This window comes from Lissotriton vulgaris, chromosome 7, assembly GCF_964263255.1.
Source record: "Lissotriton vulgaris chromosome 7, aLisVul1.2, whole genome shotgun sequence".
NCBI lineage: Eukaryota > Metazoa > Chordata > Amphibia > Caudata > Salamandridae > Lissotriton > Lissotriton vulgaris.
This window is the reverse complement of record NC_141695.1, coordinates 969,335,825-969,359,677: the sequence shown is the minus strand read 5'-3', so window position 1 is coordinate 969,359,677 and position 23,853 is coordinate 969,335,825. Positions and strand designations below refer to the sequence as shown.

Genomic DNA, 23,853 nt, shown 5'->3' with positions numbered 1-23,853 from the left:
CACTATACTAATTCAACACTAATCCTTTGTAAGTTCCGGAGTAGTGTGCTACTTGTCACAAAAAAAAGCGCTTCAACACCCTATCCTGGGCTATTTGGTGCAGAGGAGAGGCCCAAAAGTGCACCATATCCAGGATGGCTAGGATTAAAGGAAGCCTCTGCGAAGAAGTCTGGTTTGACTTTGGCAGGCTATCAAAAACCCCAGCAATGTCAGTAGGTCCGCCGTCATCTGAAGGTGGTCTGTGACTAACTTTAGCGAGCCTGTCTTTAGAAGGTAGTCGTCAAGGTATGTGAAGACTGGTACCCCGACCTCCGAATATGGACAGGGATCTCCACCATTACTTTTGTGAACACCTGAGGGACAGTGGTGACTCCTAAAGGGAGCACACTGAACTGAACGTTCTCGTGGCCCACCTTGAATCGCAAATAGCGCCTGTAGACTTGCAGGACGGGTATAGCAAAATAGACATCCTGTAGGTCCAATGCCACCATAGTGTCTCCTGGATCCAGGACACAAAACTTGGACCTGTGTGAGCATCTTCAATTGGTTGTTTGGCAGGAAGGCGATGAGGGCAAAGATCCAAAAGAAGACAATCACTCTGTCCTTCAGCACAAGTAAGTAGTAGCACTAAGAGCTAGTCCTCACATCCAAATCTGAGACCATCTCTTGGGCTCCGGTGGCCCAAAGAGCCTACACCCACTGATTCAAAATAGACAAATGGTCCATTGAAAGATGTAGGTGACAGATGGAAAAGAAATGGCAGGGCATAGATCCTTTGGATGATTTGAAAGACCCACCTTTAAGACATAATGCTCTACCACCCCTTGAGGAAGTGGCAGACCCGGTCTCCTGGCTAGTTGTGTGTCACCAGTGGCTCGCTAAAGTAGTTTTGAAAATTATTGGGGGCCGTTGCCCGACATGCACTCAGTTCCTAATGGCCTGGTCATTGTCTGTTGGGTCCACAACAGATCAGGGAGGCCTGTTGAGCGGGCGCCTGGTGCTACTGATGGATAAGTTACTTACCTGTGGTAACAACGTTTCTGGTAAAGACTATCTAGATGCAGATTCCTTACCTTATCCCGATTGGCTTTGCATGCCATCGTCTGAGCTGGAAGTGACGTGCACGGTGCATATATAGGTGCCATCCCAGCGCGCTAGCGTCAGTTACTTTTCGTGACTTTCCACGCCAGGAGCGTGAAGCCACGAAGAACACCGACCACTGGTGTGCAAAACTAGGGCCCTGAAAAAAGGAAAAAACTAAACCTAAAAATCTGTTCAGGGATCGGGGAGCATAGGTGGCTTAGTAAGGAATCTGTGGTCTCTATCAGATAAGGCATTACCGAAGGTAAGTAACTTGCCCATCTGATAGAGACTTCCAGGTGCAGACTCCTTACCTTAGAATAGATACCCAAGCAATACCTCCTGAGGAGGGTCTGCAAAACAATTTCATACCAAAAAGTCCTGCAGGATCGACCAGGCAAAGTGCCTGTCCCAATGGACCTGACTGTCGAGGTAGTAGTGTTAGAGAACATTTGCAGAGGTGCCCATGTTGCTGCCTGGAAGATGTCCAGGACTCCGTTTGTTAACTGTGACCTCAGCCTTGGCTCTCATGGAATGAGCATGCAGGCTCCCAACCATTGTGAGACTGTCCACTTCTGTATTGCCTTTCCCTTTTTCACTCCGACATATCCCACGAAGAGTTGGTTGTCAACCTGGAACTCTTTGGTGCAGTCAGTGTAGAACGGGTGATGGACTGGCCTACATGAAAGGTAGTGACAACTGTTGAAAGAAAATAGGTTCTAGTTCGTAGAACAAGTTTGAATGGGTGGGTGTGCAGGTATGAAGGCTTCGTTGAGAAATCCTGAAAGTCACTGACCCTCCGAGCAGATGTTATTACCACCAGGAAGGCCAGTATTGATGGAGAGGTGCCTTTGAGGATAGTTGTGCAAGGGTTCAAAGGGAGCGCACATCAGGATGAGATTAAGGTACCACTGAGGCATGATAAAGAGAAGGAGGAAACCTATTGCAAACTTTTCAAGAACCTATGTACAATAGGGGATTTGAAGAGGGAGGGCTGGTCAGGCAACAGCCGAAAAACAGAATTAGCAGAAAAACAACCCTTTAAGGTTCCCAGATCAGAGCCCTGCTGGGCAAGGGAAAGAAAGTGAAGACCCGAGAAAGGGGAGCCGAAAGGGAGTCAACCTGCTGTTCTACATACCATGCCACAAACTTGAAAGCAATGTCAAGCGCACACAACCAGCATCTGTTGATAGTTTTGAGTTTTGGCATGACGTGACGAAACACGTGTCGGCTGGTCTTCTTGTGAAACAAATATTCACACTGGATGAATAAACACCTAATAGGTTAAAAACATTGGAGTTTGATCTTATCTTAGGCATTGAACGATTACAAAACTCAAAACTATCAACTGATGCTGGTTGTGTGCGCTTGACATTGCTTTCATATACACAGAAGGTTGAGATCCTCTCCCCTTCCTTTCTCTGAGACAAGGGTTTTCTCAGATCAAGAAGCACCAACCATTTGAACTTCACAAATTACCCCCTGACCACTACCTGTAGAGCACCATTATTTTCTGAACAATCTCATAACCCTTCGCTGAACTTTATACATGCCACAAACTTGCCACAACAGCAGGTGTATACCGTATTGGTGGAGAGATGCCTGGCTGCCAGAATACCATTGCGAGCTTTGGGCAGAAGATCGAAGGCTGTGACTGCTTAATCACCACACAATAAGGTGATTGTTGACAGGTTCGGGTGGAGTACCCACCCCTGTGACAGAAGATTCTCCTGATTAGGCAGCCTGATCAGATGACTGAAGGCCATGCTCAAAAGCTCAGGATTCCAAATCCTCGAAGTCCAGTCCGGAACCACAAAGATGACTTGGGCCAGAACACTCCTAATCTAGAGAACTCTGGGCAGTAGTTGTATGGGCAGATACAGTTCTACTCGAGATGAAGAGTCTCTGAGCAAGAGCCACCTTGGAAACTCCAGCACCCAGAACTGCTGACATTGTTAGTTCTCTGCGGTGGCCAACAGATCTAAGGATCTCCCCACTGTTGAAAGAGACCTTCCACCACCTCTGGATGGAGACCCCATTTGTGATCTACTAGGCATCTTCAATGGAATTATCCTACTATGGCATTCAGAGAGCCAGCCAGGTGTTAAACCACCAGGGAAATGCCCTAATGTTACAGCCATGCCCAGAGACATAAGGTCTCTTGACAAAGGGTCCATGACCCCACCCCGCTGTTTATTTCAGTACCACATGGCAGTGGTGTTGTCTGTGAACAGATGCATTAGCATTCCCTTGATGGAGGGTAGAAAGGCTTTTAATGACAGCCTGAGTGCAACAGTAGGGAAATCGTTGGATAGCGGGAGGGTAAAAATTACTATTCCCACTCCAGTGAGTGCAACAGTTGAACTCACTGGAGTGGGAATAGTTATTTTAGCCGATCTACACCACCTGCTGAGAGACAGGGGTAATGCTCACAACATTTTTCCAGCTCCAGCCTGATGCCTGGGGAAAATTCTAAGATAAGGAATCTGCAGCTAGAAGTCCCTATCAGATACGCCAAGAACTTGGCATATGCCTGAAAAGAGAAACTGTTGGAAATGGCTGAACTGCTGCAGAATGAGCACTCCGTGGCTCGATTCTCTTTAAAATGCTCCAGGGAGTTTGCTTTTTTGCATAACTGGTAAGAACGGTCGTAAGGCATGTCCATGCGTTGATGTCCTTAAAGAAGCCTATGGACCTCTTCCAAGCTTGACATGAAAGCACCACACTTGACTCGGTACCTGTTGTAGACAATCAGTAGTGTCTAGGCCTGACCAGATGACACATTTTCAAATATCCCTGCCACCCTGAATGGTTGAGCCAAGGAAGTTTGTACGTCCTCTTGGACTAGCATTAGGATCTCATCAATCATGTCCCAGCGCGCATGGGGGTTGAACACCAGAAAGCAGCTTGTACCGACTGACCTCTAGGCAAGGCTGGTGGATGAAAACATTCTCTTGCCAAAACTTTACATGAGTGTTGACTGTCTGGAGTAGTGGAAAGGTACAATGGTTCTCTGTGCCGGTGGACGCCTGCACCACCAATTCTCAGGAGCTGGATGCTTGGTTACAAAATCATGGTTGCCTGGAGCTGGTCTATGGCGAAGTGCAGCTTGGAGATTGGCCCAAGGCAAGAACATGGTTTTATCCAAGTGCTAAAAAGTGAGTCAGTGAAGGCTCATTGAAGGGCAGAAAAGGTTCAGAAAGTTTCTTGCCAGGCTGAAGGGTTTCAGTGTGAAGCCATGTTTTTACCTACATAGTAGTAAGGCAGAGGTCCAGGACTACCGCAGCTCAACTGATGAGTGTCATAAATGATGCTCTATCCCCAGTCACTGGTCTGGGAAGTGAAACCAACCCAGTATTGAGTGAGATATCCACTTCATTGACATGTTGCAGATCCACTTAAGTTATCCTCTTCATAAGGGGGAGCAAACTGGTCCATATAACCCCAATTATCGTCTCCATGTGGCCGACTCCCGGAGTCAGAGCAAAATATTTGGTTGCAGTGTCTGTGCAAGACTGACCCAGACCACAGCATTTCTGTGCAGAGGCACTGAGTACTGGCCACGCCATATCGGGATTGAGAAAAAGCCTCACTCAATATAAATTTGGCTTATTCAGACAGTCAGAATACGCTTTATTCGATTAAAAAAAGACATGAAACCATAAAAGTACAATACATGTTAAAAAGACATACATTACATCAAGATGATTTGAAAAAATAGATTTAAAAAGCACTCAGACAGTTTAAAAAGGGGTGGGGGGGGGGGGGGAACCTTCCATTGTCAAGCAGTGTCTAACCACCCCTTTCAGATATTTGGCGATATGTTCAGTCACAGGTCCATCATTCAAATATTACAGCTTTAGGAAGGCAGGTCGGCACTGTCTGATGAGTGCCAACGTGAACATCCAATGGACCAGCACAGATATGAGCCAAAATTGTGGTAAAGGTGTGCAGCATTGCCTCTCTAAAGGATTTGATCTGATGTGACTGCCTTCAGTCCCGAAAATTCAGAGTGCATTGGGATCAAGGTTGGAATTGGCTCCCCATGGAAAGGGAGCGAGACCTAGAGGCACGGTGAAGTCCTGTGTGCTTTCTTTGGAGATCGAAACTGGAGGGAAGGACCAAGTCCAGTTTTGACTTGTTTCCTTTGACTTATCGACTGCATATTAATCAATGCCTATTTTAGCTTTATTCAACACTGTTTATTTGCAGAAGAATGACAAGATACAAAAGTCCGAGCGACGTTCTTGAAAATGATTAGTATAGGTAAAGCACAGAGTTAGAGAAAGGAAGTGGAGGAAACGATCAGGAAAAGGCAAGGTATTTTTAAACAAAGCCCAGGACTAGGTTCAGCCACAAATTAATTTATGGATTAGGAAAAGTTATACAATTTTAGCAAAAATACATGAGTGGCTCAATGCAAAGATGGGTATAAATGTATTTCAATTGCTGCACCGGTGCATGGGAAAGACTTTCACGTAGTCCTCAACGTGGCAGATTTCGGTTGTGAATGTCTGGCTGGAAAGCGCACCAAAAAGGTTCCTGTGTGTGTAGAACTTTAGGTTTGACCATGCCAATCTGAGGTTGACTGTGGCTCCCAGGAGGACCCAGGGAAGATTTGAAAGGTTGATGCGGCTGGAATTTCTGGAGTCAATTACTGAGGTGATAAGCGAAGGCAAGCCTGCATCTGGGGGACCGAAGGTGAACCAAGGGAATCCTGCTAATACTGCTGGGCATATTACCAAGGAATAGCGATATTTATCGCAAAATGCGCTTAGAGCATATTTTTTTATTGCTGCCTATCGCTGGATATGTTAGCGGAGAAAACATGCTATTAGCAATGTTTTTCTCCATTGTGCTAAAATATCCAGGGATAGCGGTGAAATGGGTGAATATCGCTGAGAATACAGCGATATTCACGCATTAGCGACGAAATGCTCTTAGCCATGTTATCCACCTCCCGTTGGATAACATGGCTAAGAACTGATCTGGGCAGGTGTTAACATTTGGAGATATTCGCGCTTAGCGCGAATATTTTCATCCTTACGCCTGCCTTGCTAATAGGCGATAGTGACGTTAGCGACTGCTTTCAGTCGCTAACTGGTTGGGTACGCCCACTTTGCATGTCATTAGCGATATACATCACTGACATGCAAAGCGGGCCCCAAACCGCTCGCTATCGCCTAAAAGCTGTCGCTAACATCAGTTAGCGACAGCTTGCTAATAGGGCGATAGAATTATCGCCGTTTAGCGGCCGAAAACGGCCACTAAAGCGGCGATAATTGCCTATCGCCCTGCTTGATAATATGCCCCTGCATTTCCAAATCTAATGCGGCACACAACCATGGCAGGTCAAACATTGGGAGACAATGGGCGTTTCATTTACTTCATCAAATGGAGTTGGTAGATGGTGGCTTCCATTGCTTCCTTGGCATGGGCCAACATATCAACGAAGCAATTTTAGCGACCATGATAAACCCTAGTGAGTAGATTTGGATTGGGGAATTCGGAGGAAAGCAGTCGATGTGGAACACTTGTAGGTGTCTTTCATGAATGCTCAGAGGGGTGCTCATTTTGTGGGCGCAGTGTGAGGGGGTGTATTATGGCACTTCCGCGTAAAACATTTCAGAATGAAATGTCTGTTCCATAATTAAATGAGTCAAGTAACTGGGAGCACACTACAATGCATATTAATGAATTCATTTGACAGTTCATTAAACTGGCGGAAGTAGCATCCTCGTGCTTGGGTCCCATGCCGCAGCCGTTTCTGGCCTTGGGCTAGTGCTGCACAGTAAAACCGGGACACCGCAGACAACAGGCCTTTGCCTTTCACGCGAATATAATTTGCAATAACTATCGGATTTTAGATAGGCTAACTTTTTCAAAAGTTGCTGCCAAGTACTGAACAAGGCACGAAACCTTATCAACTTGCGTCACGTGCACAGTCGCGTTTATAGCTTCAGCACCTGCACTGTGCCCCACTTCCAGCCTCACTGGAATGTACCATTTCCGAACGGACTGCCAGCGAAAGATAGCGCACTCTAATCCGGCTGCGGGCCTCTACTGGGCTACATTAGACAGGGAGGGGTGGGGGCTAATGGGGAAAGCGGAGCTGTGGACTGGGGAGCGCTATATAATCTGAGCATTTAGAATTATTAAAAAATAAAGAAAAAACCCGCTGTGCCTAAAAACATGGCGTATTAATCATACCCATGTCTGAACGGCTTATTAATCGTGCTCATTAGAAGCATTTCAAAAGCGCTGCTAACGGATGTTAACATTAGCCGGACACTCGTGTTAGCCTTTTTAGTGTCCAAGAGTGACAAGTATGCTACGCCAAATTTCGGGGTACGACCTAGGGGTGAACGTATTTCGCGGGTGCAAGTGCGCCAATCTTCGAGGTTTACGGTCTCACAGAGACTGCAGATTTCAACAGTAGCATGAAAAACACATTCTTGCAATAAATAGAGGACCATTTTGCAGCAGATATTTCCGAAATTACTATCGCTGTATGACTATTTCAGTCAAGTAGATTGTCGTGTTATTAATTAAAAACAATCGCGGATGGGGACGGACCCGAGTCACGCTGATGCCTTGGTTTTCAGACATCCAAAGTTGCTACGAGTTTGTCTTTCAGGGTATTGAAAACATAATCAAGCATTTGCAATGCAATAGGTCTCGCATTAGGAAAGTGTGAGCTATTGGTATTGTAAATGACACATTTTTATTTATGTTTTGTTTTTCAAAATAGCGAAATTAATAGCTTTGTCATTTACAATGCCAATAGTTATAACTTTTGCAAATGTGACACCTATAGCATTTGTAATGCAATATGTGTTGTATTTACGTGACTTACATGTACTGATATTATAAATAACAATGGCTTTAATTGTTTTACAATAATTAATACGTAAATAAAAGTTATTGTAATTTAAAATGGCAATAACTTAAACTTTTGTAAATAACTTTTGTGAAGATTATGTTCAGTGTATTTTATTGTGACGAAAATCCAAGAACAGAAGTGAAATATTACCATTGTTTTGTTACATTTGTAATAAAGCTTGAAACATTGAGAGAACATATTTGAACTAGTTGTTGTTGAATGGTTGCACAGATTGATGCTATGGTGGCGCTGAGTAATGTTGTGATGGCGAACGAGTGATGCTGTGGCGTTCAGTGATGCTGTAGTAGCGCATAGTGATGTTGTGGTGCCCCTGAGTGATGTTGTGGTGCCCCTAAGGGATGCTGTGGTGGTGCTGAGTGATGCTGTATTCTATGTTTTGTTTAGCTATCCTATGTTTTGTTTTGTTATGCTATGCTATGTTTTGCTATCCTATGCTTTGATTTGTTATGCTATGCTGTGTTTTGTTATGCTATGATATGTTTTGTTATGCTATGTTTTGCTATGCTATGTTTTATTATGCTAGGTTTTGCTGTGTTTGGTATGCTACGCTATGTTTTACTATGCTATTATATGTTTTGTTTTGCTATGTTTTGTTGTGTTTTGTTATGCTATGCTACGTTTTGTTGTGTTTTGCTACGTTTTGTTTTGCTATGTGTTGTCGTGTTTTGTTATGCTATGTTTTGTTATGCTATGTTTTGTTATGTTATGCTATGTTTTGTTATGTTATGCTATGTTTTGTTATGCTATGTTTTGTTATGCTATGCTATGTTTAGTTTTGCTATCCTATGCTTTGTTTTGTTATGCTATGCTATGTTTTGTTTTGTTATGCTATGCTATGTTTTGTTGTCTTTTGTTATGCTATGCTTTGTAGTGTTTTGCTATGCTATGCTTTGTTATGCTATGCTGTTTTATTATGCTATGCTATGCTATGTTTTGTTATGCTATGCCATGCCAAGCTTTGTTATGCTATGCTATGGTGTGTTTTGTTATGCTATGCTATGGTTTGTTATGTTATGCTATGCTATGTTTTGATGTGTTTTGTTATGCTATGCTACGTTTTGTTGTGTTTTGCTATGCTATGCTTTGTTTTTTTATGTTATGCTATGTTTTGTTATGTTATGCTATGTATTGTTATGTTATGCTATGTTTTGATATGCTATGCTTTGTTGTGTTTTGCTATGCTATGTTTTTTTGTTATGCTATGCTGTGTTTTGTTATGCTATGCTGGTGAGGGTGTGTGAGGGTGAGGGAGTCAGGGTGAGTGAGGGTGGGTGAGTGAGGGTGGGTGAGCGGGTGTGTGAGGGTGACGGTGTGTGAGGGTGACGGTGTGTGAGGGTGACGGTGTGTGAGGGTGAGGGGGTGTGAGGGTGAGGGGGTGTGAGGGTGAGTGAGGGTGTGTGAGGGTGTGTGAGGGTGAGTGAGGGTGTGTGAGGGCGAGGGTGTGTGAGGGCAAGAGGTCTGAGGGTGAGGGGGTGTGAGGGTGAGTGGGTGTGAGGGTGAGGGGGTGTGAGGGTGTGTGAGGGTGAGGGAGGGTGAGGGGGAGGGAGGGGGAGGATGACGGGGTGATGGTGACGGGGTGAGGGTGTGTGAGGGTGAGGGGGGTGAGGGTGTGTGAGGGTGAGGGTGTGAGGGTGAGAGGGTGTGAGGGTGAGGGGGTGTGAGGGTGTGTGAGGGTGAGAGGGTGTGTGAGGGTGAGAGGGTGTGTGAGGGTGAGAGGGTGTGAGGGTGAGAGGGTATGAGGGGGTGTGGGGGGTGAGGGGGTGAGGGGGTGTTGGGGGTGAGGGGGTGTTGGGGGGTGAGGGAGTGTGGGTGAGGGAGTGTGAGGGTGAGGGGGTGTGAGGATGAAGGATTGTGTGAGGGTGAGGGTGGGTGAGGGGGTGTGAGGGTGAGTGAGGTGGGTGAGAGGGTGCATGAGGATGAGAGGGTGTGTGAGGATGAGAGGGTGTGTGAGGGTGAGAGGGTGGGTGAGAGGGTGGGTGAGAGGGTGAGTGAGAGGGTGAGTGAGAGTGAGGGGGTGTTAGGGTGAGGGTGATGGGGTGAGGGTGATGGGGTGAGGGTGTGTGGGGGTGAGGGTGTGTGAGGGTGAGGGGGGTGAGGGGTGTGAGGGTGAGAGGGTGTGGGTGGGTGAGAGGGTGAATGAGGGTGTGTGAGGGTTAGAGTGTGTGAGGTTGGGTGAGGGGGTGTGAGGGTGAGGTGGTGTGAGAGTGAGGGGGTGTGAGGGAGTGAGGGAGTGTGAGGGTGAGGGGGTGAGTGTGAGTTTGAGGGGTATGAGGGTGAGGTGTGTGAGGGTGAGTGAGGGTGTGTGAGGGTGAGTGGTGTGTGAGGGTGTGTGAGGGTGAGGGGGGTGAGGGGGAGGGGGTGAGGGTGAGGGGGTGTGAGGGTGAAGGATTGTGTGAGAGTGAGGGTGGGTGAGAGTGAGGGTGGGTGAGGGTGAGGGGGTGTGAGGGTGAGGGGGTGTGAGGGTGAGTGAGGGTGAGTGAGGGTGGGTGAGAGGGTGCATGAGGGTGAGAGGGTGTGTGAGGATGAGAGGGTGTGTGAGGGTTAGAGGGTGGGTGAGAGGGTGAGTGAGGGTGAGTGAGAGTGAGGGGGTGTTAGGGTGAGGGTGACAGGGGTGAGGGTGACAGGGGTGAGGGTGACAGGGGTGAGGGTGATGGGGTGAGGGTGTGTGGGTGTGAGGGTGTGAGGGGGTGTGAGGGTGAGGGGGTGTGGGTGGGTGAGAGGGTGAGTGAGGGTGTGTTAGGGTAAGGGTGTGTGAGGGTGTGTGAGGGTGAGGAGGTGTGAGGGTGATGGGGTGTGAGGGTGATGGGGTGTGAGGGGGTGTGGGGGGTGAGGGGGTGTGGGGGGTGAGGGGGTGTGGGGGGTGAGGGGGTGTGGGAGTGTGGGGGTGAGGGGGTGTGAGGGTGAAGGATTGTGTGAGGGTGAGGGTGGGTGAGGGGGTGTGAGGGTGAGTGAGGTGGGTGAGAGGGTGCATGAGGATGAGAGGGTGTGTGAGGATGAGAGGGTGTGTGAGGGTGAGAGGGTGGGTGAGAGGGTGGGTGAGAGGGTGAGTGAGAGTGAGGGGGTGTTAGGGTGAGGGTGTTAGGGTGAGGGTGATGGGGTGAGGGTGTGTGGGGGTGAGGGTGTGTGGGGGTGAGGGTGTGTGAGGGTGAGGGGTGTGAGGGTGAGGGGTGTGAGGGTGAGAGGGTGTGGGTGGGTGAGAGGGTGAATGAGGGTGTGTGAGGGTTAGAGTGTGTGAGGTTGGGTGAGGGGGTGTGAGGGTGAGGTGGTGTGAGAGTGAGGGGGAGTGAGGGAGTGTGAGGGTGAGGGGGTGAGTGTGAGTTTGAGGGGTATGAGGGTGAGGGTGTGTGAGGGTGAGTGAGGGTGTGTGAGGGTGAGCGGTGTGTGAGGGTGTGTGAGGGTGAGGGGGGGTGAGGGGGAGGGGGTGTGGGTGAGGGAGTGTGAGGGTGAGGGGGTGTGAGGGTGAAGGATTGTGTGAGAGTGAGGGTGGGTGAGAGTGAGGGTGGGTGAGGGTGAGGGGGTGTGAGGGTGAGGGGGTGTGAGGGTGAGTGAGGGTGGGTGAGAGGGTTCATGAGGGTGAGAGGGTGTGTGAGGATGAGAGGGTGTGTGAGGGTTAGAGGGTGGGTGAGAGGGTGGGTGAGAGGGTGAATGAGGGTGAGTGAGAGTGAGGGGGTGTTAGGGTGAGGGTGACAGGGGTGAGGGTGATGGGGTGAGGGTGTGTGGGTGTGAGGGGGTGTGAGGGTGAGGGGGTGTGGGTGGGTGAGAGGGTGAGTGAGGGTGTGTTAGGGTAAGGGTGTGTGAGGGTGTGTGAGGGTGAGGAGGTGTGAGGGTGATGGGGTGTGAGGGTGATGGGGTGTGAGGCTGAGTGGTTGTGAGGGTGTGTGGGTGAGGGGATGTGAGGGGGTTTGAGAGTGAGGGGGTGTGAGAGTGAGGGTTGTGAGGGTTAGGGAGAGTGAGGGGTGTGAGGGTTAGGGAGGGTGAGGGTGAGGGGGTGTGAGGGTGAGGGGGTGGAGGGTGAGGGGGTGTAAGGGTGAGGGTGTGTGTGAGGGTGAGGGGGTGTGTGAGGGTGAAGCTGTGTGAGGGTGAGGGGGTGAGGGTGGGTGAGAAGGTGTGTGAGGGTGAGAGGGTGGGTGAGGGTGACAGGGGTGAGGGTGAGGGGGTGTGAGGGTGAGGGGTGTGAGGGTGAGGGTGTGAGCGTGAGGGTGTGTGAGGGTGAGGGTGTGTGGGTGTGAGGGGGTGTGTGAGGGGGGATGTGAGGGTGAGGGGGTGTGTGAGGGGGATGTGAGGGTGTGAGGGGGATGTGAGGGTGTGAAGGGGTGTGATGGTGAGGGGGTGTGAGGGTGGGGATGTGAGGGTGAGGGTGTGTGAGGGTGAGAGGCAGTGCTTAATTTGTGCCGGTGCTTTCCGGTGCTTAGCACCGGCACTTAAATATCAGGGCCGGGGCTACGCATCTGTGCGCACTGCGCGCACACCCACATTGATGATTTATTTTTGTAAAAATAAAAATATACCTTTGTACAGTACTGTCTCTGTGCAGCCACAGGCCCGGCCGGCGGCCGCATCGTGTTTCATGATGTGTAATTATCCCACCGGCCGCCGAGTGCAGTGTGTGAGTCATACTGTCATCACCACCGGCGACGGCGTCAGGGCGTTTAAATGCGAGTGCAAGTTGCAATTTGCGAGTGAGTGGCCCGCAATTCACATTTCTTCTCAAACAGTAATAATCACGTGAGAATGATAGGTAGCCCCTGCCCAGGCCAAGAGAGAATATATAATGAATAATAGTATAGTAATACTGAAATTAAATATATAGATATATATATAAATATGTGCCAGCAGCCAAGTTTCGTTTCATCATCATGGTGGACGCAGAGAGTTGTTGACAGTTTCTGTTTGACTTTGCAGAGGGTGGGCGGGCCGCAGAAGTTCAGAATGCGCACAATGATGTATTTGGGCGGGCAGCGGGGCCCGGCTGGAGGTTCTGATGGGGGTAGGCAGGGGCTGTCCTGTGTGCGCGCGGTAGCGCGCGCAGCCGCAGATGTGTTTCACTTTGGCTCAGACAGGCTACTAGTTGCCACCAGTTGCCATGCCCCAGCATAACCTGCGCAGTTACATCGGCAGGCGGCAGCCCCGGGGAGCCCCCCATGCCACGGCCTACGACGACCACGAAGCCGAAGGGCAGAGCTGGGCTGTCCTGTCCTCCTGAGTCCTGCTGCAAGTTAAACTGTGTCTGTTCTGGTGTGGCACCGGCAGCCTAGGCTAGGACTGTCTACAGCCTTAGGACGGTCGACTGCAGACTGCGGCGGCCTGGTAGCAAGCAGGCAGCACGCAGAAGTACACAACTGAGCAGTCAGTGCAGCTAGCTAAGCTAGCAGTTTGCGTGTCCCTGCAGACCGGCCCACCACAAATAACGGTAAGCAAAGCAAAGTTTTAAGTTAAGCTGCAGCAGTAATTGAATCAATTGTAATTTGTAAACTATCTAACTAGGTAAGCGAAGCCAGCTGAGCTAACTAGGGATGCCAATTTATGCCGAATGCCATCACCGGGCGTCCAGACACCGTCCGTCCGAGAGCATAAGAATGGTGCGGGGAGAGTGATTTTCCTAATGAGGATCATCATTTAAATTTTACAGACATCAAATACCCGGGCGGGCCATCACAAACCGAGGCACTGAGGTGCCAGCGCCACACCGGAGAAGGGTGCTGTGTGTGATATGAGACATGAAAGGCAGGAGAGTGCACTGGCGGATGTCACAGTCACTTAGGTTTACCTGGACTCGGGCCTAATCCCACAATAGTGGCTCGGGCTCATTTCATGTCAGGGCTCTTTGTAATTGTAGGGCTTCGTGTGTCGTGGCTGCTTCACAGGCTTCGTGGCAGTGGCACCCTAGTTTCTAATCTAACAGCAATCTGGAGTTATAAAAGCGCACGAGTCTGGCGCAGCTGCCTGTCTTTCTTTGGCAAATGGCGTCTGACAGATCTCGCCTCGTACCTCCTGTGTTAGGGAATAGAATGTAAGCAGTGCCTCTCACAAACCACTATCACCACAAGCACCATGGCACTGGCACCCCTCATTTCAGCATGGCACGCATTGTATCATTGCAATATTCTGAACAGAGCAACACATTTATTATGATGCAAGGAATGTTTATTACGTTGATGCAAGTCAATTTTCGGATCTTACTCCCGGAGTTTAGCTTAATTAGGTTTTCACAAAACATTTGCAAATGCACTTTAGAACTTTTGTGAATGCCTCTAGTCTTCTGTCGTGTGGTTCCTCACACAGTTTGAATTTTCTAAGAGGCCAATGGCTCTGAAAGGCAAGCGGACACAGTCCGTCACATGTCAGGTGATACGGGAGTAACTGACTTCGCTCACAGCCCTGCCTGCCTCTCAAAGAGACTGACCGTCTGAGAAATTTCCTGATATCGATATTTGCATCTGTGCCAATATTTCTTGGAGGAGAGGCCTGTTTCGGCGTTGTACTGGTTTGTACCAATGTCACCCATGGATGTATGGCTTGTTGTCTTGAGTCTACCATTTAGAGCATCTGATACCGGTCTGTGCTCATTTCTTGACCAGGCAAGCTTCACAGGCATGCTGGCCCTTCACATTACCCCATATATTCTCCTCCCATAGGCCCCCGTGTGATGAGGATAACACCCGCTTGACACAAAGAACAGAATACACTACCAGTGCTGTCCGATGATGGCCTCAGCGAAAACACACACTGCATTCCATAATAAAATAATTCATATCGGGATATAACATATAAAGAAGCATGTCGCCTCACCTGAGCAGCTCTCCACTCCTGCTTCCGGAATACCTGCAAGAGTATTACACCTTCACCTGTTCATTTGATCAACTTTCCCCAGTGTGAGCCGAGATTACACACAGCACAAAAGGGTTGTTGAATGCACACTTCTGGATGTCGGAGGACCCTTACCCTCACTCCCTATACATTCCCCAGCCCCCACCATGGCAGAGCAGCTGCCTCTTATTACTTACCAATTGTTGAGTCTGTCACAGAGGTTTTAAATTTCAAGCGAACTTGCAAATGTTTTGTGAATATCTAATTTATTATTAAATGGAACCGGCACACCTGGGTTCAAATATTTGTGTCTCTGCACTCCAGCTTTTGGTCACAAGAAGCAGAGAGAGGTGAAGTGACTTGCCAAGGATCACTGCACTGGCTGTCACCTCCGTTCGGCGCTGGGATTGATAGCAAGGTTTAAAGGCGCACAACCTCCATGTTGTCTTCAGCACATCTCACACGCTCATGTATGTGTTGTTCAGTGTTGTACATTCTGAAATTCAGATCAGGTATTATATTTGACTTTTAGCAGTGCCACTTGAAGATGTGGGTGGAGCTAATAGAGTAAGTGGGTGGGGCCAGTGGAGGGAGTGGGTGGGGCCAGAAAACAGTGGGTGTGGCCTCCGACAAACATTTCAGCACCTGCACTTCATATTTTACAAATTAAGCACTGGTGAGAGGGTGTGGGTGAGAGGGTGAGTGAGGGTGTGTGAGGGTTAGGGTGTGTGAGAGTGGGGTGTGTGAGGTTGAGGGGGAGGGTGAGGAGGGGGTAGGGTGAGGGGGTGTGAGGGTGAGTGCATGTGTGAGGGTAAGGGGGTGAGGGGGTGTGAGGGTGAGAGGATGTGTGAGGGTGAGAGGGTGTGTGAGGATGTGTGAGGGTGAGGGGGCGGGTGAGAGGGTGAGTGAGGGTGAGGGAGTGGGTGAGGGGGTGTGAGGGTGAGGTGGTGTGAGGGTGTGTGAGGGTGAGAGTGAGGGTGTGTGAGGGGGTGTGAAGGTAAGGGGGTGTGAGGGTGAGGGGGGGTGAGGGGGTGTGATGGCGAGAGAGGGGGAGGGAGGGGGAGGATGATGGGGGTGATGTGACGGGTTGAGGGTGTGTGAGGGGGGTGCGGGGTGTGAGGGTGAGGGTGTGAGGGAGTGTGAGGGTGAGGGTGTTTGAGGGTGAGGGTGTGTGAGGGTGAGGGGGTGAGGGTGTGTAAGGGTGAGGGGGTGAGAGGGTGTGTGAGGGTGCGAGGGTGTGAGGGTGTGAGGGTGAGGGGGTGTGGGGGGTGAGGGGGTGTGAGGGTGAGGGATTGTGTGAGGGTGAGGGTGGGTGAGGGGGTGAGGGGGTGTGAGGGGGGTGTGAGGGTGAGTGAGAGGGTGTGCGAGGGTGAGAGGGTGTGTGAGGATGAGAGGGTGTGTGAGGGTGAGAGGGTGGGTAAGGGTGGGTGAGAGGGTGAGGGTATGTGAGGGTGAGGGAGGGTGAGGGTGACAGGGGTGAGGGTGATGGGGTGAGGGTGTGAGGGTTGTGAGGGTGAGGGTGAGAGGGTGTGGGTGGGTGAGAGGGTGAGTGAGTGTGTGTGAGGGTTGTAGTGTGTGAGGGTGGGTGAGGGGGTGTGAGGGTGAGGCGGTGTGAGAGTGAGGTGGTGTGAGTGAGGGGGTGTGAGAGTGAGGGGGGGGGGGGTGTGTGAGAGTGAGGGGGAGGGGTGTGTGAGAGTGAGGGGGAGGGTGAGTGAGGGAGTGTGAGGGTGAGGGGGGTGTGAGGGTGAGGGAGTGAGTGTGAGGGGTGTGAGTGTGAGGGGTGTGAGGGTGAGTGAGGGTGCATGAGGGTGAGCGGGTGTGATGGTGAGGGAGTGTGAGGGTGAGTGATGGTGGGTGAGAGGGTGTGTGAGGATGAGAGGGTGTGTGAGGGTGAGAGGGTGGGTGAGGGTGGGTGAGAGGGTCAGTGAGGGGGTGTGAGGGTGAGGAAGGGTGAGGGTGACAGGGGTGAGGGTGATTGGGTGAGGGTGTGTGAGGGGGTGTGAGTGTGAGGGGATGTGAAGGTGAGAGTGGGTGAGCGGGTGTGTGAGGGTGAGTGGATGTGTGAGGGTGAGAGGGTGTGTGAGGGTGAGAGGGTGTGTGAGGGGGCATGAGGGTGAGGTGGTGTGAGGGTGAGTGAGGGTGTGTGAGGGTGTGTGAGGGTGTGTGAGAGTGAGGGCGTGTGAGGGTAAGGGTGTGTGAGGGTGTGTGAGGAGGTGTGAGGGTGAGGGGTGTGAGGGGTAAAGTATGACAAAAGGCAAAGAAAACAAACTTCAGCTTCCAAGCCGAGAAGTGCACCGAGCGGTACCGAAAGAAATAGTGACCCGGTTCCTTGTTACCCGAGGGCTTGAAAAGGAGGTAGGCGGAGAAGTCCGCCCCGATGAAGCTGTCTCGGCAATCTCCCCGAAAGCAATTCTTTGGAGAGCGGGGGGATTCGGGTTGGAACCAGCAAACAAGCGCCACGCTAGGAGCGAGGGTCATTAGCAACAAACAGGAACTGGAAAGGGGGCGTGGTCACGGCAGTAAGCCAAGCGCCTGCTTCACGGTAGAGCGTCCCTTTACGTGATTAAGGGATCGTCTCTAAAGAGCCGTCTATGTTGTTCTATGGGGGAGTGAGGGAAAAGAGACACGGGGTGGCTATGTAAACACATGTCAATGCCTAATTCTCGTAGCTGCTCTCAAACCCCTAACAGTGTGAGGGTGAGGGGGTGTGAGGGTGGGGGTATGTGAGGGTGGGTGAGAGGGGATGAGGGTGGGTGAGAGGGTTGTGAGGGGGTGAGGGGGTGAGGGTGAGTGAGGGTGTATGAGGGTGAGGGTGTGTGAGGGTGTGAAGGTGTGTGAGGGTGTGAAGGTGAGTGAGGGTGTGTGAGGGTGATGGTGTGAGGGTGATGGTGTGAGGGTGAGTGAGGTTGGGCCACGGTGTCTTTGAAAGCAGTTGTTTTCATTTACTTGGCGCAGGTTCAGGTCCGATAGAATGAAATGATACGGGCTAGGCGCATTCCTCCGCCATGAAGCCATCCCAAGAGCCGTTTTAAAATTAAAATGAGAATTTCCCCCATGCTGTTCTCATCTGTCATTCCGCGAGACGTCTGTTCTCCGAGCACTCACTCCGTACATTCCTAAACATTAGGGATTGCAAAATGTTATGTTTCCGTTCACACGGTAAGAGCACGCTGTCAATTAGGCACCTCGTGCTTGCACAACTATTCCCCCCCCAAAAAAAATTCTTGCGTGCTGTGATGTGACACATTAAACTTCCACCTAGCAAAAGCATTGTTGTTGTCAGTGTGACTTTTAACATTTCACAATTCGTGCTCAAATTAAGTTATATTTATTTGTAGCAAGTAGGATTTACGATTTTTTAAAATGAGTGCTGCAAAATTACACCACCAAAACTTTTCTTGGTTCTTGAGACCAATTTTCTCACTGAGAGTTTTCGCCGCCAATTTCATCCGAAAAAGCTGTACTACTATTTAGGCACATGCATTGTTCCACTTTAAATCAAAACGGTGTGAAATTTACCTTAAAATACTTTTAGACATGTTACAATCAATGAACGCATTTTGCGTTTACAGAACCGATTTAAAGTGAAAGTGTCAGTGAAACTCTCTGCATTGCGCGGCGGGGGGGCGGGGGGTGTGTGTGTGTTTTTGTGTGTTTTTGTGTGTGTGTGTGTGCGCGTGTGTGTGTGTCTGTGGGCTGGGTTAAAGATGAGAGCTGAGTAAAATTAACGAAAAGCGGGTTATAGTGGAGAAGCCTGTGTTAGGGAGCAGGGAAAGTGCACTTTTAGTAAGACGTATTGGAAACCATAGAATGGCAGAGGAAAGGCAGTGCTGGGAGGGGGGCTGGGCAACAATGCCAGCATTCCGATTCACAAGCAGATGGTCCTGTTTATGACCTGCGGAGCGCGTGAAGTGGCTGGTGGCAAATGGAATCAGAGTGGCCATGGTCGCTTTGATGTTCTTGTCTTGTCTTGTCTTGCTTTGTGGGAGGGGTAGGGGGAGCAAATTCCTGTGCACGCGCCTTGCTCACACATGAACTGTACGCGATCAGATGTTGGTTAGACTTTTCAGAAGCCTTACTATAAATCTCGCCTACCACCCCTTCGGGATGTAATAGACAAGACCTAAAAAGCAATGAGGTAATGCAGGGGGTTTTGAGCGAGTTTGAAAATAGTAAAACGTTGAAAGTTCAAAATCGACAGAATCTCTACTTACACGGATTGCCGATGCACTCTAAATTAGGTCTATAAATTGTTAAGTAACAATATCACATCAAATTAAAAACCAAATGACAGAGGTAACAGAACTCCAGCAGACGAGTGAATCTTGGAGTCTTTAATGCAGTATACAGCCAGCCAACACGTGTTTCATCGCATTCCTCAGGGCTAGATGGCCGTGTAAACGTCAAAAGGTCGCTAAGCTGGTGATAATTCCGACCCAGCCGGGCCCTTGACCAATGACACTCGGTATGAGTGTATGCAGCAACGATTACAATCCTTGTTTATATTTGTAGGTATCGTGTCTTAGAGGGGCTCGGAGGTCACCCGATATATTTCATATAAAAGGGTTTTATCCTGTTCTCTAAACGAGTACTATGTGAGTATAGCGAGAGGGTACCGGTTGCGGTTCCTGTCAAGCGGACCCCAGGCCGTGTGCGGCTCTCCGAACGCGTGTGGCGGGATCCCCTCTCCGAGCCCTGTAGTGTGTCTTGCCTGGGGCCTTCATATTCTCAAGATGACACCTCTAACCGTAGGGAGAGCACAGACAGGGTTTGGTGCAGCACATGATGAAATTCCGGCAACAAATACAAAGAAAAAATATGACTCCTTAAAGTGATTTTTTTCTCCAAAAGTTCAGATAAGTACATACATGCTGCTGAATTGATTGATGCCTATGGAAGTAGGTGTTCAAAACACGACACATTCAAGAATAAATACCCCCATGCCCTGACGACTTTGCCATGGGTTACCCAAAATGTGCCAGTTTTGTAATGCTGTGGAAAGCATATATAAATGTGAGGCCAGATTTAATATAGACCAGGGGGTCTCGAACGAGTAACTTGTAAGCTACCATTAGCTCTCCAGATACCTGCGAGTACCTTGCCTTTGTGCATCTCAGACTACTAACTACTAACACGAAAGCCTTGCTTGGTTACATTATTATTAGTGTGCCAAAATTAAAAAGCATGTATTTTAGACGAAAATGTGTGCATTTTCAGAACTCATAAGCTGGTGTTTGGAGAAAAATGGTTCAATTTCCAAAATAAATTAGCTATTTGAGTTGGAGAGATTACTCATATATTACCTTAGTGTCAGGGAATAGCAGCTGTGGCTGCTGTGATGCCCACGTAGATGCATTCGACATTGAAAGTGTTCTTTTACTTTACTGCTGGCAGCCCTGCCGACTGCACTGATGTGATCACTGCTGACACCCTTGGATGGACTATCATATCACTTACTGTAGCACTGGATAATTGTCATTGAACATAAGTAGCTCTTATTAAAGAAGAGGTTGGAGACCCCTGCTATAGACCCTATAGAGGTGACGTGTTTGTAAAGGGCAGGTCCTGAACTGAATTACTTCAATGCACTGAGGGTGCATTGAAGTAAGTCAGTTTGAGGAACTGGATGCTGATGACGGGAAATTATACACAGAGCAGTAGAGCGACGGGCTGAGAATCACAGAATTTGGTCAAGTGGGGAAATCCGAGTTTTGCGCCTAGCGTTTCTGGTTACACATTTTGCAATTCAAGACGCTGTAGGTTTACACATTTCTCTTAACTTTAGAGGTTATAGCTTTATTTTTAGTTACTTCATTAATTTGTGTTAGTACGTAGGTAAATAAACACACTTATCACACCTTTAGCTAATCTGACACCACACACGTACGCGTGGTCGTGGGAGTTAATTAAAACCCTGGTGTTCTGTTTGGAATGTTTCAACAGATGCCAAACACTGAATAATTCGGACACCAACATAAAGTGCTTTTCCTATCCCAGTTAAACAAATGGCAACTCTCTAGCCCCGTTGGCAGGTGCTGGAAATATGAAACTCCAGTCTCGCCCCGACCCTCTCTCTTCTGGAAGACCTCGCGGAGCAGAGACCTTGACAAGAGTGAGACAAGCGGGAAGGTTAACTAAGCACACAACATCATACCGCACTCGAGCCCAGGGAGTGTCATCTGTCATCTTACCTGCTCCATTTCAGGCCGCCGCGGCATTGCTGTGGATCAGGAGGGAAGCGCGCCCCAGGCTCCAGCGCCGAGTGCTGCTGCTGCTGAGCCGGGCTCGGCTCACTCGATCCTTTGTCCGCCCTGCAGAGTCAGCACCAGAGGGCACAATGGCGATTTCAGCTGACCTGCGACAGCAGACAGGCTCACCCACCTCGCCTTCTAGCCACCACCCCGCTTAATTCTTTTAAAGAAAAAACCCGAAACAAAAGAATGACGAGTAATTTTAAGTCCTGTTCAGAGCTAGACTAGTGCGTTTGAAGTCAGAGGAGGAAGGGCCGACAACTGGCCAATCGGGACTGCCGTTCTCTATAATTTATTCATAGTACCCCTTCGTACGCTCTTATCAAATGGTCTCATGCTTTGTGCAGGTCGTCCATCCCTAACCTCTTGCTTTTCAGTCTGTCATTTGCAGGCGCGCAACACCCATTGGGCTCAAAGGGCCTCAACTCCCCCTCCTTGTGTGTCAGTCGGGCTGAGACAGCTTCCTGGGCGCGCACACACAGCCGCACCGAGTACTTAGCAGGTCTTTAAAAGAACATTTACTTGGTAATGAGGCTTTGTTGTTCTCTCACCCCTTCTAAGAGCTCCTGCATCTTCACTCTGTCTATTGCTGGAGGAGATACCCCCTCCCAAAATTACACTCTAGTTCCGCCTCTGGACTTGTACCCAGACACTTTTAGGATTGTAAAAACACAGCTATCTACCAAAAGAAACCAAAATGAAAGTATGTACACTGCTTTAAATGGGGGGAAAATAAGAGCAGGTACTCATTAATATGAGCTAGAGGTGTGGCAGGGACTCTCTCTCTCTCTCTAGTTCTAAAATCTACTGAGTATCCTGATTCTCACACATTTCTCTCACAGAAAAACAGGCACAAACACAAGTCGACAAGCGCACAGACATAAGCAAAAACTCGGAAAAAGTCTCAGGTGGGATTAAAACAATTAAAAACTCCTTACAGCGCATGATTTTCTAAATTGCTGCTGTCCATGTGCTGCCTCCATATGTGTTTGCACAAATTCACACACTAGTGTGATCGTGATTAACAGCACAGGGCCTTAATGGGCCCTCCACTGTCAAGCACAGTGTGATGGTGAACACAGGGACATCATCATACACATGATCCCACGCTTAATGTTTCAACAGCTGCTCTGCTCAGGACTATAGAAGCGCCTTGGCTGTCAGATAGGTTCCAACCATGACAGCCTAGTGCTCACCAGTACTAACAGCCAGTGATAAGAGTATCAAGAGTATTGGTACTCTCCTAAGCAGTAGAGAAGTGCCGGTACTAGCAGGGATACAAATAAGAAGTGCCGGGACTCAGTATCTGTGAGCACTGGCCCATTCAAAATAATTCAAAACACAAGGGGAACACGTTTCTGTCTAGCTGCACAGCCTATTATAATGAATTTAATGAATTAAATTCTTGATCAACCATTTATTTATTCCAAATTTTAACCAGTAATGTTCATCCTTCTCTGTTTGTCTTCAATCCATTATACCCATTTTCATAGTTCCTTTGCTTTTCAAAAAACACAGGAGAAACACTGCTTCCTCATGCCACGTTTTTATTGCAAGTCACCCAATGCATTTCGGGAATAATCCCATCTTCGGGGGTTTCTAAAGTACAAACAACGTGTTCCCCTTGTGTTTTGACTTGTTTGCAGCACAAATGGGCGGAGCGCGGAGAGCGAGCACGCCGACAAGGTTTAAAGTAGAATTTACAAGCATTGTTGAAGAATAAAGGAAGAAAAGGTGTGCATCTCTCCACTATATACATGTTTCTGAATTAACTTTCCGCCCTAACCGGAGAGGTTGCATCCAGGATGAAGAGTCAAGTGTTAAGAATTAATGGGACATAGTTATCAAAATCGTGGACACAGGAGTTGTGTTTCCCTGCCACATTTGATCACGTTTACATGTAATAAATTGGACTTGAGAATGGGACCCTTTTTGTGAGTGGCAAACATCTTTTAGCACAAAGCATATATGCAGCAGTTGTTGGACGATTTTAACTGTATAAATTGCACTTTAATAGCTTCAGGGCTTACATATTTTAGCAGCGAGTAAATAATTTGGGCGGGTAACCCGGACCGTAGTAGACATGATTACAGAGGTATTCTGGGCAATGTAGTTCATGAGAGGAGCAACAGTGCGAGAGGCCGTGCAGCTTCAGTAGTTTGGGGAGGAGTTCAGCAGCAGTTCGCATGTCACGTGAGAACGCAGCTGATGGGATGTGGGGTAATTAAGGCAAGCATTTGTCATCATGTAGTGAAGCGTTTGTCGACAAGAAGAGCAGGAGCAGAATGCAGCTTGTCCGCAGGACGGACTCGCAACTAAGATAATTATGAAAGGACTTTGCCATGAATTGTCGAATTTGCAGTTGAAATAATAATTGCCACGGTAAGCGCGCCACAGAATACAATATTTTTCTAACTGAGTTTAGCACATGGCTCCAGGGGAGAATAGTATAGCTCAGAACCTGATTAGTTTGCAGCAAAGTTGAAATGTGAGGTAATTGGAAGTTTAAACATTAAACATGGGGAGTCCTTGAAGCTGCTTATATATAACAAGCACTGGCGTTGCCAATAGGTCTCGCAGTAGGAAAGTTGGAGCTATTGGTTTTGTAAATGACAAAGCCCTTTATGTTTTTTAAATGAAAACAAAAATAAAAGGCATTGTTATTTGCAATTGTAATAGCTCCAACTTTCCTACTGCGAGACCTATTGGCAACGCCAGTGCTTGTCTACTTTGAGCCATGTGCAAGAGTGAGAAACCCAGAAAGTGTCATCTGCACTGCCAGTGGAAACATTGGGCAGTTTCCTAAATCTT

General features: G+C 48.8%; 1 protein-coding gene across 1 annotated transcript in view; it reads right to left on the bottom strand.

The window, feature by feature from the left end:
- The window catches only part of MAT2B (methionine adenosyltransferase 2 non-catalytic beta subunit), a 331,869-nt gene extending 310,443 nt beyond the window's left edge, over positions 1–21,426 (bottom strand). The window contains exon 1 of the mRNA XM_086931408.1: positions 20,983–21,426. Within this exon, the coding sequence (XP_086787534.1) occupies positions 20,983–21,009 (27 nt within the window). The 5' untranslated portion in view covers positions 21,010–21,426. The remainder of the gene's footprint in view (positions 1–20,982) is intronic.
- Positions 21,427–23,853: the final 2,427 nt, after the last annotated feature.